The 20032-nt window shown below is 42.8% G+C and overlaps 1 protein-coding gene across 2 annotated transcripts in view; it reads right to left on the bottom strand.

The window, feature by feature from the left end:
• hsf2 (heat shock transcription factor 2) overlaps positions 1-3187 on the bottom strand; it is a 25071-nt gene extending 21884 nt beyond the window's left edge. Inside the window, exons 1-5 of one of the 2 annotated variants that reach the window (XM_029425538.1) lie at positions 2890-3187; positions 2411-2519; positions 931-1011; positions 176-300; positions 1-22 (exon numbers count right to left, since the gene is read on the bottom strand). The exon at positions 1-22 is cut by the window's left edge and continues 54 nt beyond it. In XM_029425538.1, the coding sequence (XP_029281398.1) occupies positions 1-22; positions 176-300; positions 931-1011; positions 2411-2519; positions 2890-2924 (372 nt within the window). In that variant the 5' untranslated portion in view covers positions 2925-3187. Of the gene's footprint in view, positions 23-175; positions 301-930; positions 1059-2410; positions 2520-2889 lie in introns of both variants that reach the window. The other variant, XM_029425537.1, reaches the window with a different exon arrangement.
• Between the last annotated feature and the right edge of the window lie 16845 nt (positions 3188-20032).

Here is a 20032-nt window from a genome sequence, read left to right as displayed (position 1 = left end):
TCTCCACAGAGCTTCATTCTCCCTAAACAACAACATCAGTTCAGTTTAATTTACAGTCCAGAGAATGGACTTCCTGTAGCTTCATATATTTTTGTTAAATGACAATGCTCAGTGCTAATCCAGGAATTAGTTTCCAGTCAGGTGTGGGATGAGCTGTACAGAGCTTCACTCTCACCTCTTGAGTGTTGCCAGACGGACGTCGATGCTCTCCTGTTCGCTGTGAACACTGTGAACAGTCGCCAAGATCTTGGTTAGGTCTTCCTGTCGAATCTTGTTGTCCTCTGGCCGAGTGTTGGAAACCTGAAAGACAGAAGTTACAATCAAATCTTGTGTTTACAGTATGTTCACACAGGAAGCATAACGGTAACGGACAGGATAACTGTGATAGAAGGAATATCTATGACATGACTTTAGCCAGCAAATGAGAGAATGAACCAGATACATGGATCAAATGTTGTGATGCAGATGTTGAGTCTCAATACTGATTCTCATGCATTACAATCATCCGTTCTCTGTGAAAATACAAGCAGCCCAGTGTTTCCCCTACCATTGTCTTGAGGGGGGCGCTGCGCCATTAAAATTGTTTTTTATATTCACAACTCACTTTTCACATTGAACAGGTGCTCTTCTATTGAATAAACAGTTACGTTATTTATCTAATTTATGTGCACGTTTCAGTGTCTACTGTCCACTTTGCACATTCACATTCTCTCCTTCGCTCTGTTTTGCGAAGGGCGGTGCTTCACTGCTGACACACACACGTGTGCACACACCTACAGTCAGAGACAGAGCGGAGGAAAGGAGAGGTGGGAACTAAAAATAAAACCTTGCCGCGCACGCGAGTCATCCAGTCAAGGTTTGATAATGTCAGGAGTCACAGGGTCTTTGGCTACATTTAAAAAAGAAATTCATGAGCAGAGATGACTGCACCTTCCTTTTGATGTTCTCCAGAAGGTTGTCCTGGCCATGTTTGAAGTAGGGGTGCTGAAACTCCACTGGACCGTCTCTCTCCTGTTTCACAATGCCAGTGTCAATGTGCATCACTTTACGGAATCCATCTACACACACACACACACACACACACACACACACACACACACACACACACACACACACACACACACACACACACACACACACACACACACACACACAATACAGCAATAAATACACACTCTTACATTTATGTATATACACATGTAAAAGTGTTTTAGTATGTGGCCACATCATCAGAGGACATGATAATGTAGAGCAGTAAAAACTCTGTTTACGATCTACAGTGGTTAGGATTTGAGATGGGGAGGCGCGCCCCCCCCCCCCAGCGGAGCCCCGCACTTCCCATGAAATTCAAGGTGTTTTTGTTTTTATATTCACAACTCACTTTTCACTTTGATGGTGCTCTTTTATTAAATAAAACGAAACACTTATGTTATTTTCTAATTCATGTCCATGTTTCAGTGTTTACTTTGCGCATTCACATTCTCTCCTCCAACAATAATGGCAGGTGCTTTATATCGTATTGAATTACATGGTACATATGTATAATCTGCATGTATACCATGAGACTATACATTGTAAATGAGTCACTTTGAAATTGTTTACACTATGGTAACACTTTAGTATCTCTGATTGAATTAGACACATTTTCACTGTTTTATGCCATTATTGGATTTCTGCATCAGTGTGATTAACAACTGTCTTCGTCAGGTACTTCATTCACGGGATTATCTAAAGACAGACACTCCTGTCTGGTTGTTTCTCAGAAACTTTACTAACTTGTGATAAACATAAAAAATTGCTAAATAAAATCAAACATACCTTCATAGAGAATTTTATCACATCACATCTGATTTTTCGTATTGAGTGATGCATAAACAGTGGAACACAGTTAACGTTTGTTTAAATTACAAATCATTTTGCATCATTTTGCCATCTTATCATACATATTGCCAAGCTCTACTACTGGTTGTCATTATTCAGTCAGTTTAAAAATCAGAATTACTCCCACATCTAACACCAAGTCAGATAATTAACACTGGGCCCCTTGGCACACTAAGAACAATAACTATAAAGACAACTATAGATATCGTATATAAGAAAACGACAGTGACTAACAACATCGTTGGAATCACTTTCAGAGCTATTTGATGACTGATAGCCAATCAAATCCATCCGAATACAAAGGAGTATTTGTTACACACAGTAGGGTGGATTAGTACAATGGTCTTTGAACATTTCCTATCAACAATTAAGTGTGCTTATTGAAATCGGCATCGCTCTCCCTCCATTTACAGTACCACAGCTGTAGGGCAACGTGGTGTCTACTTTTAAACGTGCGCCAGCCACAGCCCTAGCCAGTGCAAACTACTGCAGATCACTGACTACAAACTGATGATGGATGTAGTCTTACACATGTTGAGCTGCCTGATGAAGCTGGCCATGTTGTTGTGCTTGAAGAACTTGGGGAGGATCTCCTTGGCAAAGTGCTGCTCGTCCAACACCAGAAAACTGTTGCCCTCCTGGAAACAACACCACCATGACAGTCAGAACACTGGGTCTATTTTAGTGTTTTAGTGTTTCACCTCTCTCTCTCTCTCTCTCTCTCTCACACACACACACACACACACACACACACACACACACACACACACACACACACACACACACACACACACACACACACACACACACACACACACTCCAATTAATGATTGCCTTTAGTTACACCTATGGTGTGATATGCAGGGCTGAACCAAACAGTTCATTGTTATTAGCGCGGTCTGTGGAGATGCTACACTTGGGCAAATCTCCCTGGCTAGCTAGCGTTAGCTTTGATACCTGGCGTGCTAGCTCATAGATATATACACGGTGATTACAGTTTAACGTTACCTGACTCCAGCAGATAAACTCGTTGGTGTCTGCATCCTCTACCAGTGTCCACAGTTTGGTGAGGAAAGCCGGGACGTTTGAGTTGTGTTTCATCTCGATAATCCAAAAAACAGCTCGAGTGAGAAGCTGCTCAGTCTGTTGCTTTGACAAAATAATGATGCCAGTAGTTTACAATTTCCGGTTCTGGTCAGCGCGAGCGGATTGGTCAAAACATATTTTTACGTATATCCTAAGAAATCTGTTAATATGTACAAGGAGAACTTCGTTCCTTGTCGTCACCACTCTTTAATATGTTCAATGTTCAAATAATCCCACATGGATTTGGAACTTCATACCTCCTTTCTTATTCTCCAAAGTGTGTGCATGAGGCAGTCATTTATTTAGTTAAGTTTGTGAATATACTGCAGGGCATGATGCTTTTAAAAGATGCAACAGAACAAGTGATCCAGCTTCTGTGGGTCAGATATGCTTTTTGTCTACCAAAAATAGCAACAAATGTTTATGAGGTTTATTTCAGAGTGTCTCTGTTCCCGATGGTGTTACTTCCTGGAACAACTTTACAAGAGACCTCATTGGAAAAATTTTGTTTGGTTTTAATACATTTTATGGCAACACAGTCAAATAATATTATATTATTAACCTAAACATTTTTAAACAACATCTTACATCTACAAATCTCAATTTAATAGCTCTAAACCCTCATTTATTATATTTGAAAATGAAACCAAGCAATACATGAAAACTATTTCTCCTTCAAAAACGAGAAGGCTATCCATAAAATGTCCTCTGGCTTGTATATGTATACTGTGGCATATTTTTATTTGTGAGTTTTATCGTGATTAATTGACATCACTTTTCTATAATAAAGAAACGATTAAAAAAAAAAAAAAAGAGAGCTCCTGCATATGCAACATTCAAAATAAAGAGGTTATCTAAATACCAATAATAACTTAAAGACGAGAAATAAATCAATGTGTGGAAACATAAAGAAAACACAAAATAAGAATACAGTTTCAGGTCTTAACTTCTGTCAACAAGTTTGTGCTAATTTAGCAGAAATTAGATATGTTCCCAACTTTAACTAACACAATACTAACTGGTGGTATTGTGTATGTATTGTGTTCATTAGTATACATCTGTTTATTAAATAATATGTGTTCACCTGTTGAAAGGAGCCAGTTGAGGGGGTTCGGGCATCTAGTAAGGATGCCACCTGGCCACCTCCCTAGGGAGGTGTTCCAGGCACGTCCAGCTGGGAAGAGACCCCGGGGAAGACCCATGACTCGGTGGAAAGATTATACCTCCTCACTGGCCTGGGAACGCCTCGGGATCCCCCAGTCGGAGCTGGCGGATGTGGCCCGGAGAAGGGAAGTTTGGGGTTCCTTACTGGAGCTGCTGCCCCCGCAACCCGACCCCGGATAAGCGGTAGACGATGGATGGATGGATGGTGTTCACCTGTGGTAATTGCTTTTTTGCACAGTGGGGGGTATCTGGAGTGCGGGGTAAGCATAAATAGGTGAATCAGTAATCACCGTGCTGGTGTGTTGTACAGGTGTGTTCTGTAGTTTACAGGAAGAGGCACAGGTTTTTTTTTACCGTTATGTGCAGCCGTCACGTGTGGAATACTACTTTTTGGTCAAATCAAGCCATTATACTTGTCTTCAAGAGGGTCCCTGTTTCAAAATCTAGCTTTATTATTTAAACTTTAATCTCCTCCATCTGTATACAGTGCAGTGCAGAGAGGAATGAAACTGTGTTTCGCCTGGTCAAAAACAAAAAGAATGAACAATGCAACATTCAGACTTCACATAAAGTGCAAACAACAGGACAAAAACATGTAGTTCAATAATAGAAAAAGATAAGCAGTGTAAACCAGTGTAAAGTGAAGTCAAAGCAGTTTGTTGGTCCCTATGTTATAAAGGGTTAGGTTGAGTGTTGGTTAACCTTCCGATTCATCACCAGGCCTTGGCAAGTAGTTTACATTATCAGATAGGGGATTAGACATTCCCATCCTCAGCCATTTGGGGTGTTGGAGTTTTTACCAGTGGATGTTCTAAATTCTGAGGATGTTGGGGTTTACTACTGTGATACCTTGCAAGATTTTGTGCAAGGACATTTGGATCATGAACCAGGTCTCTGAAAGACAGTGGAGATTCAATATATAAACTGTGTCTTAATGGGTTCCAACATGAGTAAAAGTGAGAAACAATATAGGAGGTCTACGAGCAGCTCAGAGCTCTGCACACAGATGTCAGTGGGATTCCACCTCACCTGCACATGTATTGGGTTCTTAAAAACATTTATGAAATTGTATGTCTTCACATGGCCACTAGATGGAATCCTTAGCTCATTGCAAAACCTTAACCAGCAAGCTGACAAGTTTAGTAGTACATTTGATCCATGAGGATCACTTATCCTAATATTAAAATTTCAAGGGGGTTAAAAAGTATGCTGTATCAGATTATTCTGCCTAATGATGGATCCCTGGTGGGTTCATCATAGGTAGGTATGTTTGAGTTTAAGAGGTTTTCAGTGATTTCCCAATCAAGCAAAACTCAAATATGTTAGGCCACACAGTAAATCTCTTTTTTTTTTTTTTGCTGAACTACATTGTAGATCAAACCAGACCATGATTTGTGACAGGCAGCTATTCTGAACTCCTCTCAATTATATGCAAGTATATCTGATCATACTTTAGTAAGATCAGATATATCTTACTCTGTTGTTGATAATTAAAACATTAAAAGTCAGAGGGCATAATTATCATCATATATATATTTATCATTATAATTATTTATTTATTTGGGACCTTACACACAGAAGTAGGAGCCTCTTGCTGTCACATCAGCGCTCTGTGTGTCTGCTGGCTGCCTGCTAGTATGCAGTAGGTCCTCAGTGAATGCTGGCCACAAACATTTATACCAGCCTTTTCAGCAAACCTCATTCACACCTAGATAAAAACTTAAGCGGAGAGAGAGTTGGACTGGTGTTGTTACTCAGCAGAGGCATGCCGTGGTGAATTTGAAAGCAGCAGTAAGTGGTGGAGCCTAACTTTCAGCCTCGTAGCCATGACTGCTGAGTGAGGTTGACAAGTGTTGGGCTAATTGGATTGGAGGGTAATATTACATCAAAAGACGTCACCCGCTCCTTTAAAATGGCTGTAATTAGGACATTCTTTAACTCTGACAGACGGGAGATTATGGAGAAGCAGGAATCAGAGCGCATTACAACCACCCAGGTGACACATTCATTTCATACTGCACAAGATAAATTCTACTATACAGAACCGATAGACTCTCCCGATCTAACAAATCTATCTCCCTGAAAACTGTATCTCTCCGCCGTAACCTTCGCTCCCTCTCGCTCCCTCTCGCCCTCCTCTCTTGCCTCAGCTGTCCTCTCAGCCCTTCATTCATCTGACTCCTTCTCACTGATGTTTGCCAACTCTGCCACAGACACTCTCCTCTCTACTTTGTCCTCCTCTCTGGACTCTCTCTGTCCTCTCACCTTGCAGCAGGTTCGCCAGTCCCCTCCACCTCCCTGGTTGGATGACTCTGTGCATGCTAACAGAACCATCCTACAGGGAGCTGAAAGAAAATGGCTGAAATCAAAACACCCTGACGACCTCCTTGCTGTTCAAACTCTTCTCTCCTCTTTCTCTTCCTCTATTTCTGAGGCAAAAAGTGTTTTCTTCCAACAAAAAATTAAATCCTCTTTCTCCAAACTTTATCTATCTTCTCTATCTTCTCCACCCTCCTCGATCCTCCCAGTCCCCCACCTCCTTATTCCCTCCTAACGTCCCACTTTGTCAACTTCTTTGTAAAAAAGATAGATGACATACGCTCTTCATTTTGCGACTTACCGACTGACATCAACTGTTCACCATCCACATCACTTCCCCCTACTCTAACTTCTTTCTCCCCCCTATCTTCAAATTAAGTTCTATCCCTCTCTGCCCACCCTACCACATGCCCTCTGGACCCTATCCCCTCTCACCTTCTCCAGTCTATTGCTGCTGACCTTCTTCCTTTTCTCACCAATCTTATTAACACTTCCATAATAACTGATTGCTTTCCAACAATCTTTTTTTTTTTTTCAAAATATTTTTATTCACATGAATGCCTACCTTTCCAATGCCAAGGTAGGCATTGGAAGATGTATAGGTATCAGGGCAGTATGTTAATTTTTATCGTCTGAACTCTTCCTGCTAGAGAGAGTGACAGGTGACCCCACCTTTGTAGGTCAGATTTGACTGTTGCCGTCAGGACAGTAAGATTTCGTTCTCGTAACGCACTAAAAGACTGTGTGATTGCAATGCCTAGATATCTAAACCCTGAGTTGGATATTCTAAAAGGCAACGACAACGGCAACGACAACGACAACTCTGTAGGCGATTAGTTGATAGGGAAACATTCACTCTTTTGGATGTTTAATTTGTATCCTGAAAATTAACCAAAAGTAGTCAAAAGTGAGAGTATGTGTGGATTACTAGCTATAGGATTGCGCACATACAGAAGTAGGTCATCAGCATGTAACGAGACCCTATGTTCGATATCCCCCCTTTGAATCCCCTTAATTCCTCTCTCTGCTTTTAGAACCATTGACAATGGCTCGATAGCAATTGCGAATAGTAGTGGGGAAAGCGGGCAACCCTGACACGTCCCACGGAAAAGAGGGAAGAATTTGGAGTGCTGGGTGTTCGTACATACAGAGGAGTGAGGAGAAGAGTACAGAAGTCTAGCCCAAGAGATAAGGCCAGGACCGAAGCCCAGATGTCGAAGGACAGAAAACAGATAGGCCCACTCAACCATGTCGAAGGCCTTCTCAGCATCAAGAGATATGACAGCCTCCGGAGAAGGCGGACTGTGGATGACGCTGAGAAGTCTTCGGACATTTGTGAAGGAGTGCCTTCTCCTTATAAATCCCGTCTGATCTTCAGAGATAATGGAGGGTATAATAGATTCCAACCAACTGAGCAAAAATCTTCGCGAGTATTTTCACATCTACAGACATTGGGCGATATGATGCACAGTTCAATGGGTCCTTGCCCTTCTTAAAGATAAGAGATAGAGGCTTGCATAAGGGTCGGTGGCAGTGAGCCTAGGTTGTACGACAAATTAAACATATCTAATAGTAATGGGGCCAGTTGATTTGAGAATTTATTGTAAAATTCTACCGGGTATCTGTCTGGACCCGGTGATTTGTCACTATTCATGGACTTTATTGCCTCTTGGGCATATCTAGTTTATCAAAAAATGTAAGTAGCTGATCTTCGCTATCAGGGGATTCAGACGAGAGTAGTATGATTTAAAGATGTTATTTATCTCTCCCGGGTCGGAAGTGTGAGAGCCCAATTCATCCCGAATCTGGGTGATTTAATTCGAGGCCACCCTAGCCTTTAATTGGTGGGCCAGGAGACGGCCAGCCTTATCTCCATGTTCATATATAGACCCTCGTGAATGTAGAAGGAGTCGTTCAGCCTCTCTTGTTAGGAGAAGGTCAAGTTCTGTTTGGAGCCCCATCCGTTCTTTAAATATATCAGGTGATTGAGTGGATAAGAGTTTGTTGTCTAGATTAATGATAGCCTCCTCCAGCTCTTGGCTTGCTCTACGAATTTTATTAACATGAGACGTATGCGAGATGATCTTACCCCTGAGAAAAGCTTTAAGGGTTTCCCAGAGTAGGGACGCAGAGGTCTCTTCATTTTGGTTGGTCTCACAGAAGAATACAATTGATTCCAAAATACACTCACAAAAGCCTGCATCAGATAGTAAAAGAGGGTCGAGACGCCAGAATCTAAATTCCTTGGGCTTATGATCAAAGTACAGGTCCAAGATTACAGATGAATGATCTGATACAGTTATCGGTGAGTAATGAACTGAGACAATCGACGAAATAAATGGTTTATCGACAATGAAATAATCTATGCGCGAGTATGAACATGTGCATGGGAAAAGAAAGAGTATTGCCTAACCGAGGGATGTAAAAATCGCCACGGATCGACGTAGCCATAGTGATCCATAAAAGCAGAGAGAGTCTGTGCTGTTTTAGAGGGCGCAACGGATCTGGAACTAGATCTGTCTAGTGTTGGGTCTATAACACAATTCATATCTCCTCCCAATATTAATAGATGGGAATTCAAATCCGGAATGGTGGAGAATAGCGATTTCACAAAATTATGATCATCCCAATTGGGAGCATACACAGATACTAAGATGACCGGCTTCTGATAGCGTGTGCCAGATATGATGACATAACGTCCATTTGGATCTAAAATTGTATTAGTAGGGGTGAAATTGACATTTTTTCTAATTAAAATGGCTGTGCCCCTTGTCTTTAGGTTGAATTGCGAATGAAACATTTGTCCAATCCACGGCCTATTCAGCTTTCGCCGATCAGAGTTACAAAGATGTGTCTCCTGTATAAACATTATATCTGCATTCAAGTTTTTAAGATGTGTCATAATCTTTGTGTATTTCACCGGAGCATTCAACCCACCAGTATTCAGAGATAGTATCCTTACCCCCTGTCCACCACCAGTCCCTGTATCAGTTACATTAGCCATGACACCACATATAGCATCGAAAGTGACAGGTCAGCCCTAGAACATCCATAACTAAAAATGGAGAGAACAGTGTACATAAAAATGACAAAACAGAATGTAAATGAAATAGCTGCCTCCAACAAATGGAAACCCATAGCCCCATCAAGATCAATGTCCCACCCTTTCCCGCCCTCTCCCTCCTATCCCCTACTCCCCCTCTCTCTCACCTCCTCCCATATCTCTCGTCTCTTGCGGGCCTCCCGGACAATCAGATCCTTGACCTGGTAGCGATGTAAACGCATTATCACAGGTCGCGGCCTCATCCCCGGCTGCGGCTTAGTGGCTGGCGCTCTGTGTGCACGGTCCAGCTCGGGGGGGGATTGGAGATTCTCAGCGCCTAGCAGCTCGACCAAAAGTTCTGAAAAGAAGGTTGTAGGCTGGGGTCCCTCAATAAATTTAGGAAGTCCAATGATTCTGATATTATTTATGCGGCTCCGACTTTCCAGATCTGCGGTCTTCGCAGCTAGTTTGGCATTGCTATCTGCTAGCAATGCACACTTCTCCTCGAGTGAATTTAATTGCTGGTCTTGCAGGTTGGCATTGGACTCAAGAGAGTCAATTCGTTCACCATGTTCCGCTACCGTGGTCTGCGTTATGTTCAGTTTCACCTCTAGTACAGCAAAGGCAGCTTTAAAATCAGCTGAAATGCTAGCTCTGTGCTCTTCAAGCAGGCTAATTATGCTAGCCATGTCCGGGCCAGCAACTGTACTCGCAGCTGAGACAGCAGTTTCGCCGTTTTCGATGCAGTTTTCGACATCACATCAGCCTGTACTAATTTAGAGTCAAAATTATGTTCACAAATACTGTTTTAGCTCAAATGCGGTGATTACAAATGAAATGTTCATAAAGTAGAGTCGTGGGGGAACGAGACAACGCTGCCCTCACATGTTCGCCCAACCGGAGGTCCTTTCCTAACAATCTTAAGGAGGCAAGAGTGAACCCTCTCCTAAAGAAACCCTCACCCGACCCCTCTGAAGTGAACAACTACAGACCTGTCTCTCTTCTTTAATTTCTTTCCAAAACACTTGATCGAGCAGTCTTTAATCAACTCTCGTCTTACCTTCACCAGAACAACTTTCTTGATCTGCACAAATCTTGTATCAAGGCAGGCCACTCAACTGAGACTGCCCTCCTCGCTGTCACTGAAGAACTCCAAGCTGCTAGAGCAGCCTCCCTCTCCTCTGTTATCATCCTTCTGGACCTTTCTGCTGCGTTTGCCACAGTGAACCACCAGATCCTCCTCTACACCCTCCAAGAACTGGGAGTCTCAGGCTCTGCTCGAAGGCGATGCAGGTTCTTGTCCAGGCTCTTGTCAGCTCACGGCTTGATTACTGCAACTCCCTCCTTGCTGGACTGCCTACATGTGCCATCCGACCTCTACAGCTCAACCAGAATGCAGCAGCCCGACTGGTCTTTAACCTACCCAAGTTTTCCCACACTACTCCGCTCCTCCGCTTCCTTCACTGGCTACCAATTGGCTGCCAGAATCTCCTTCAAGACTCTGGTGCTAGCCTACCGTGCTGTGAATGCATCAGCCCCTTCCAACATTCAGGCCATGGTCCAACATTCAGTATGTGTTGTAAGTCGCTTTGGACAAAACCATCAGCTAAATGAACTATAATGTAATGTAACTTGTACCACCCTTTTTATCTGCACAGTATAATTCACTTCCTGTTCATTTTGGTATACTGTATTAAACATGTACACATTACACATTGAGGTTTCCGGGGATTTATTATTTTAAAGTTTAAAAAAATAGAATGTATGCTTATATGGGTAATTGGTCAGAAACTACAATTAGTTTTTGTATTTATATCAACAAAGTCACGTGTGACCTTGGATGACCCCGGCCTTGTATAAGTCCTATTTCATCTTCTTGCTTAGACACAGGCTAGTACTCGCAGAGTTTGAGCTTGAGCTACACAAAATATTATTAATTACTCAAAGTTCGTCGCTTGTAACCTTGCTATGGCATTGGTCGGAGTTGTGGGTTACTCGCCCTCCAGAGGCTGCAACGAGCTGTCCCTCTTCAGGGAGGGAACCTCGAGCATCTGAGGAAGGGCCTCCTGGGGGACCCGTGCATGAATGCCTCGTGCAGTGAGGGCTGCTAGGCTGGCAGAGCTGGAGCTTATGGGTGAAGCTGGCCTCCCCTTGTCAATTACCTCCGGCCCAAACTACCTATTTTAGGTGCCACAGAGACTGTTGGATGTGAGGCAGCCAGAATCTAAGCCTGCTAGTGCTTTCTTCTGCCTCAAGCAGTCCCCCACCACCTTTTCTGTTCCTCCCTCTGATGAATATCTGAGGGAGTTGCATGCGTGCTGGAGGGACACTAGGGCTCTCTCCCGTCTTACATCTGATGGCATCGAACACTGGCAGTCATGCAGGATGCGACAAAATTCGGCCATGACTACATGCCAGCTATTGAGGCATTTGACTTGATGTCAACTTGGCTATGTTTGGCTGGCGCAGTCACCCTCGTCAGAGACATGTAGAAGGACCCTTCGTACTGTCCCAGTGGAACCAGGAGAGCTGTTCGGCTTAGATGCCTTACAGGTGCTAGAGCGGACTGTCCGAACTAGACAGACTGGACAGCAGTTCTCAGGTCTTCGCAGGCATATGCGAAGACCCCAGGGGCCAGGGGGACAGATATTGAGGCCTTGGAGCCGGCAATTTCTCCCAGCAGCAGCTCAGCTACTGGGCAACTCAAGCTTCAGACCTATGGGTGTTTTCCACCTTAGCCCAGGGGTACAAGTTTCAGTTCCAACGATTGCCCTCAGCAATCTCAGGGCATGAAGATTCTACTGTATTTAGATGACTGGCTGATTTGTTCGCCATTTCAGTTTCAGTCAACCCGGGACACAGCTCTCCTTCTCTCTCTCGTCCTTGCCCTACATTCTGTTTCTCTGCCTCGTGGGCAAATTGACAGCTGCCTCAGTGACGTTATTGTCACTGCGCCTCCTGCAGAGATGGCTAAATGGCTTCCACTTGGACGTCAAATGCCACAGATACAAGAAGATCAGGGTGTCACATAATTGCCTCTCTGCTCTATCCCCATGCAGGGAGAGGACGTATCTCCCAAGAGGCATGCTCTGTACTGTGTCACAACCTGGCTCGAAAGGAGGTGACAAGGAGGGATTATTGGTTTTTAATGTGTGCTGGATTCAGGCATTGAAATGTGCATCTTTGATATTATCTCCATTTTAGTTGACTTGTCTGTGACTTTAATACATGTAGGCTTAAGAAAGTGTGTTTTTGTTCATGTAATAACTCAATATTTTATATTTTCAGATTATCAGAAAAATGTTCTTCCTTTCTTCCCTTCTACCTGGGCTAGAGCCTCACTGGACTAGAGACCAGTGAGGTAGAAAGGAAGAAAATGAGGGGAAGGCTTTTCTGTAAATTATTTTCTGTAAATTCTGTGACATGTAACACAGATATGTCAGAAGAAAACTAAAGCATTCCTGACTAATACCTAAACCTGGCGTGTGCGTGCGTGTGTGTGTGTGTGTGTGTGTGTGTGTGTGTGTGTGTGTGTGTGTGTTTGTGTGTTTGTGTGTTGTTTCAGAGCAGGTACGCGGCTGCATACTGTGCTGTGGAGTTGGAACACAGACTGGTTGGAAAGAACAGACATTTTCCATTGGATGGAGAACTTGGACATATAGTTGTTGTTCTCTCTCATTACTTGATTAATATTGAAGTCTAGCAGGACAAAAAAGGCCCAGAAGAAGAAGAAAAAAAGAACGGCTTTACTGCTGACCTCGGCAGATTTATTTTTTTGCCTAATGAATAAATATGTTTTGGAGTTGGCCAAGTGAGTATTAAGCGACTGCCAAAGCATGAATTTTACTGCACTTTCAAACAATGTTTGATTAAGTGTAACTCAATAGGTATGCCTCTCTCAATAAATGCTCAATGTGGTGCTGTATTTCAATGTCCCCCTCCAAACACACAAACATCTAACCAAAAAAGCCTCTGGCCATGCACCGCAATATGATTACAGAGGGATGTGAAGGATAAGACACAGTGTGATGCGAGAATAGTTTGCTGGCAGTAAATTGGCAAACACATCACATGGCCAGTGGAAATGTAAAATTTGAAAGTTTTCTAATCAACATAACTCATCCCTCTGCCACAGGACTGATACAGTGTACTGTATGGCTCTATACTCCCTTCTCATTTTGAACTCAAAGTGAAACTGTGAGACTCCTAACCAGCTCCAACCATCCTTGTAAACTTGTTATAGTGCTAGCACACAATACAAAAAGTCATAGCCATAAAATGTTAATACGATTGTTTTAAAACCTGTGTGCCAGCTGCCTCGCACTTTTTATTGTATGCATATTCATTTTGTTTTTACCAATGTTTTGTGCAGTACACAGGGCCCTGGGAGACAGAGACAGTGTAACAACCCCAGGTGGCCAATCAGTGAAAGGGCTGCATTTTTAGACAAATAGCTCATCTACTGGAAAGGATGTTGGTGGTATTTGTAGGACACAGAGGTGTGAAGGTTATATAATGGATTATAACTTCTTCATGTGCAGTGCATGCATGTGTCTTTGATTGTGTGTCTGCACGTATGAGTGGGTGTTGGGTTGGAGGATGGGATGCATGCGTGGGTGAAAGTAGCAGAGCAAAACCATATGGAAGCACCCAAATGTACCTCTCATCTGCCAATTGAAAGTAAGCTCAGTCAGGTGGGGAACTACAAAGAGAGGATATCATTAGTAAGGGCTGAAGTCACACTGCATGAAATGAGGTCAATCCTGTAAGCAGATGTTGGGAGAGGAGTTAACAATTAAATACAAATACAAAGCAAAAAAAAATAAATCAAAGAAGGGTTCTTGCTATGTGTACAACCCACTCGCAGAAGTGAACTTTGACACTGGAGATTATATTCAATGACGGCATTTCAACCGTCACTGCCAATGTGTTTTCATTAATTGTTCTTACATTATCTGTGCATGGTGTCAGGTAAATTAATCCACATTGGAAAGACTATCATATGTATTTGTTTACCTCAATCAATATATATATAAATATATCTACACTACGAATATGTTTCTGCGCAATTATGTATTTTCTGCACTGAGTGTATTACAAACATAATAGGGGCACTTCCCCTTTAAGAGAACAGGTAAACAAACCATTACTTCCTGACTGCCGACGGAGGAGCGTGTTGGCGCCAAACTGGGACCAATGAGGAGAAGGTCAACGCCTACTCCTTCTATGTAGCCACATGTTCTACGACTCTCGGAACACCTGGAGCGGAGCCGTGAGACCGCAACGATGGGGCTCTTTGACCCATGCGGTCTATGGAAACGGCGACGCAAAATGTGTCCTCAGCTGAGAATATTTTCTATGTTTGACTTATCACGTTAAATAAATATATCGATTGAACTAGAGGATTGCTGTTTTGATTCGACATTTAAGCTCCGAGTTCTTCAGCTTTGTCCCAACCCTTTAATGGCAACTACAGCATAGTTAAAGGAATAGCTAAACATTTTGGGAAATTGAGATCTCAATAATAATTCTAGGAAAATAAAACCATGCCTCCATTGTAACGCACAAAACTCAACAACACATGGTGTGTGTCGCCGCCTTTTGCGAAGTACAGCGGAGGAGTGAATGTGAATGCGTAATGGCAAAATAAATAAATAATAATAATTGCTTTATCTACAAACAATTTTCGCGACACCCCTGCAGTACCTCCGCGCACCCCCAGGGGGTCGCAACCTATACGGGCCCAGACCGGTACTTCTATTTTAACGGCGCATTTTATATCAATTTTTTTTTAGCTTTGCTCCGCTCTGTTTCACGAAGGGTGGCACTTCGCACACACCTACACACACAAACAGAGGGGAGGAAAGGAGAGGAGTGAACTAGAGAATCACCGCATGCACCGTCCCCGTCCCCCCCCCCGCCCCCGTCGCCCGGAGCTCCGACAGCACCCCCCCCCCCCCCCTCGCACGGACCTCATAACCTTTGCTTGAGGAAGTGTTCTCTAACTGGACCTCTTGGAATTTTAGTTGAATACCCCTGACCTATGCTCTAATCCAGTCGTCCTCAACCTTTTCTTGGGCCAGCGCCCCCCTATCCATTATTCAGGTCTCTTACCGCCCCCATCAAACAAATAAAATGTAGGCTAATTGTCTCCCCTGAATTTTAATGTTGATTATTATTCTGTTTGTATTATTAAGATTCTTCTTCTTAGTATTTATTATTTATTTTACATATTGATTATATTCATTTTGTATTTCAGTTCTTATAATACTTTTCTTATTATTAGGCTATTATGTTATTATAAAAACTCAAATTCTCTGAGATTGAAATTACATAATAACATTTCTAAATAATAATAAATATTATTAAAATATTGTTGTTGTTGTTGTTGTTGTTGTTGTTGTTGTTGTTGTTGTTTTACCTTCAATTGCCCTAATACACCATGTACCCAGGGATCAAATAAAGCCATTTTATTGCGACGTCGACCCCAACGTTCAGAAACTCAGGTGAAAATATCCGCGTTTTTTAATCGCACACAGCCTGAATCCAGTCTGCTGCCGGTCCAAGTCCTGACCAGAGCGTTAGTGTTTTACCATTAATTCCAATTAGTTTTTATTCATGGTGTATCCTTTATTGGTGAGATGTAGACTTGCGTGTCGTCAGCGTAGCAGTGAAAGTGGATGACATGGTGACGGAGGATTGTGCCCAGGGGGAGGAGGTAAATTATCAATAGGAGTGGACCCAATACTGACCCCTGGGGGACTCCCAGTGGAACAGGAGAACACCCTGACCTGTGGTTCCCCAGCTGGACAAACGGTTGTCTGTTGGTGAGGTAGGAGGAGAACCAGGAGAGTGCAACACCAGTGATCCCAATGTCAGCCAAGCGTTCCAGCGTTACTTCTTTATCCCATGCATTCGCAAAAGGTTAATAGTTTGGTTAACATGTTACACATATAAAAAGTAATGTCAGTAAAACTAGTTGATTAAGTTGGTAAGAATATTAAACCCAATTGAGTAATATAAGTCGAAACCCCTCCCAGCACGTGGCGGTGTCAACACCATCTCACATGCTTTACTTCTAGCCACACATGTACATCTCTAAATATACTGTATATCTCTACATATATACCCATACCTGGACACCGGAATGGCCGTTATTTATCTTATGGGAGGTAAACCTTTCCTTAAGCTGTTTAGCCTATTTTGTTTTTTTGTTTGTGCTCCCTGTGCACAATTAACACCCAAGCCGGACTTATTCAAGCCGGCCTCAGAGGTGGCCGTGTCCTGTCCTTCCCAGGCTGTGTTCTTAACCTGTATTTCGGAGGAGGTGCTTGATTCAGTTAAATCTGAAACGGAAAAATATTCTGGTTTTGAAGCTTTCGTGTCAGATGGGGTTGTATCTCTCACTGGTAATGATATTAAAGTGCCTGTGAAAATTCTACGAGATACAGGAGTAAAGGATTAATTTATTCTAGCTTCCGTGCTGCCCTTTTCTCAGGACTCAGATACTGGTGATTGTGTGCTGGTAAGGGGAATGGGTTCCCTTGCACAAAGCCAGTCTGTCTTGTGGCCTTTTGGATGGTGCTAAAGCAGTTTAAAGAGTGTATTCCACCTGAGGTTGCCACTCATATTGCTGAGCGTGGAGTAGAGACTGCCTCTGAAGCTGCTACCCTGGCAGATGAGTATGTCCTGGCACATAAAGGAAAGTTTGGAAAAAACTGTGGGTCAGATAATGCTACTGCTAAAGCTGTTGGTCACTCCGCTAAATTTTCTTGGTCTGAGTCCGCAAAGATGAATATTGGACCGCGTTCATCTCGTTTTGATCATGTGTGTAACTATTGCCATGAGCGGGGACATTGGAAAGCAGAGTGTTCTCTACTGAAAAGTAGGGTAAATCGCACGGCTGGTAAATATGTTAAACCAGTTGCTCTCAGTGCTCCAGTTAGGAAAATTCCAGTTGTTTCGGAGGAGGATAGAGTACTAGATTTGGAGAGGCCTTAGTCTAGCATTTTGGCTGTTGGTTGTGATTAAGATCAGTTTGTATGTGTGGACATAGGTTGTTGGAGGTTCCTGCATAGCTGGAGACACCTTGGGAAATATCAGGCTAGGGTGATAGGGTTGATGGTTTGGGGTGCACATGAGAGAATTGGAGCTTCCCTGGTAGGATGAAGGAACGTTTCTCCTTTGGACTCGTTCGTAAAATCTTGGTAATGTTGCGGTGAAAACGGTTAGAGCAGTTGTCTCGGGGGCACATCCCTGGACTAGAGGGGGTCGCTGTTTAGGCAGTTGCCTTCCTCGCTTTGGCGATTGTTAGTGCATAAATACCCACTGTAAGTAAAGCATGAAGACTAGGGTTGAGATTACTAAGTTTCTGGGTAGGTAGTTAGTGGGAGGGCTCTAATTCTTATTGCACTTCAGGGATCAATACTGTCTGATGTTATGGCTACTGTGGCTAACTTTGTTCAGTCTCCGTCTGAGGAACTGTTGGATAGTTGTACAAAAGAGCAACTGTTGAAGCTTGTTGAGCATTATGCTGTTGATGTTGGAGAAAAACGGTTAAAAAAGGAAATTAAAGGGTCATTGAGGGCTACTTTAATGGAAAATGGTGTTTTGCCGGCCACAGTACAAAGTCCAAGTGACAATGTTGCAATCGGGATTGACAGGAAAAGCCCAAGAAGCTTATTCAGCGCTTAGTGCAGTTGAAAGCAAGAAATATTCTTCTGTTAAAGATGCTGTTTTGAAAGATTATGAGTTGGTACCAGAGGCCTATCGTCAACGTTTCAGGTCTTGGAGGAAGTCTGATAAGCATTCACATGTTGAATTTGCAAGGGATTTAATTAAACATTTCAATAGGTGGTGTTCGGCGTTGGAAGTTACTACTTTTAAAGATCTGTGTGATCTGATGGTGAAGTGAAGTATATGCTTGATAACCACATTGCTGTACCTTCTTCTTCTAGTTGGGCTTCACCATGTTTGCTGGTAGAAAAATGTAATAAGTCACCAAGATGTTGTAGAGATTTTCGCAAAGTAAATGCTGTGACAAGGCCTGATACCTATCCATTGCCTCGTGTCGAGGACTGTATTGACCAAGTTGGTGCAGCTAAGTATGTGAGCAAGTTTGACCTATTGAAGGGGTACTGGCAGGTGCCATTAACCCCAAGGTCTCAAGAAATATCTGCTTTCATCACACAATCTAGCCTGTTCTCTTATACAGTCATGGGTTTTGGATTACGTAATGCTCCCATTTCAACGACTCATGAATATGGTCGTTAATGGACTTGAAGGTTGCGCTGTATATTTAGATGACGTGGTGTTACACAGTAATACCTGGGAGGATCATGTAAAACATGCTTTGTTTGAACGACTAGCAGAGGGAAATTTGACTGTAAACTTAGTGAAATGTGAGTTTGCAAAAGCCACTGTGACATATCTCGGTAAGGTTGTGGGTCAGGGTGATGTGGCCTGTCGGTGCCAAAGTTTCAGTTATGGATGAGTTCCCGGTTCCCACCACTAAAAGGAACTAATGAGGTTCTTAGGTTTGGTTGGGTATTACCGCTGTTTTTGCTGGAATTTCTCAACGGTGGTCACTCCTCTAACTGACTTGCTGAAGGCAAAATCAAAGGGCAAAGATAATGTTGTGGCGGATGCCTTGTCCCGTGCACCTTTGTAACAGCACACCTGAGCAGGCTGGGCTCAGGCTATAAAGCAAACCTGTAAGATCTTCTTGCTCTCTTTCCCTTGGCCTGTTGACTGATACTATTATTTGTTTGTGCTTTGTGTTTCTTTCATTTACTTAATTAAACCATAGAGCAAAGTTATTGATTCTGTGGTCTCCCTCCTTGTCACCTCCTTTCGAGCCAGGTTGTGACAGGAGGTAAACCTTTCCTTAAGCTGTTTAGCCTTTTTTGTTTTTTAGTCTTGTTTAATTGTTTGTGCCTATTTATAGTCCCAGTGCACAATTAACACCCAAGACTTATTCATTTATATCTTATACACAATGGTAAACCCTCTGTATGTCCTGGACATAATCATGCCGGTTGCAAAATAGCAATATCTGTTCAGATATTAATTGCATCATCATCCACTTCTCTCTACACCCTCTCTTGCAATTCATACCATAACCGTTTGCAATCCTCTGCCCTCATATTAAAATGTTAATGTTTCTCCTCCACTGCACACTTTAGAACTCTCATAAAACTACATGAGGTGGCTGTGACTGTGGGATTATCTGTTTAGATTCCACACTCGGTAAGGAGGTTTCAGATGTTGTTAAATGGTCTGACTGCAGCCAGAGAATACAACATGTGCATCAGTGTCTTTAAACGGAGACCCTCATCGAGTGTCCACTGTTACAATCAGCAGCTGCTCTTCCTCCCGGAGTCCATGCAGTGACTGTCTCATGAGTATGTAGACTGATTAAAAGTACCATCAAAGTAAGGGAAGGTCACACATTTATGAATCCTGTGCAGTCTTTCTGCCATTAGTTTGACTAATCAAAATTTCAGCTCATTTTGCCCTGAAGCACTTTAGACTTACTTT

The sequence above is a fragment of the Cottoperca gobio genome, chromosome 24 (assembly GCF_900634415.1).
Source record: "Cottoperca gobio chromosome 24, fCotGob3.1, whole genome shotgun sequence".
Taxonomy (NCBI): Eukaryota; Metazoa; Chordata; class Actinopteri; order Perciformes; family Bovichtidae; genus Cottoperca; species Cottoperca gobio.
Note: the sequence above shows the minus strand (reverse complement) of the source record. Positions and strands in the feature narration are given on the sequence as shown.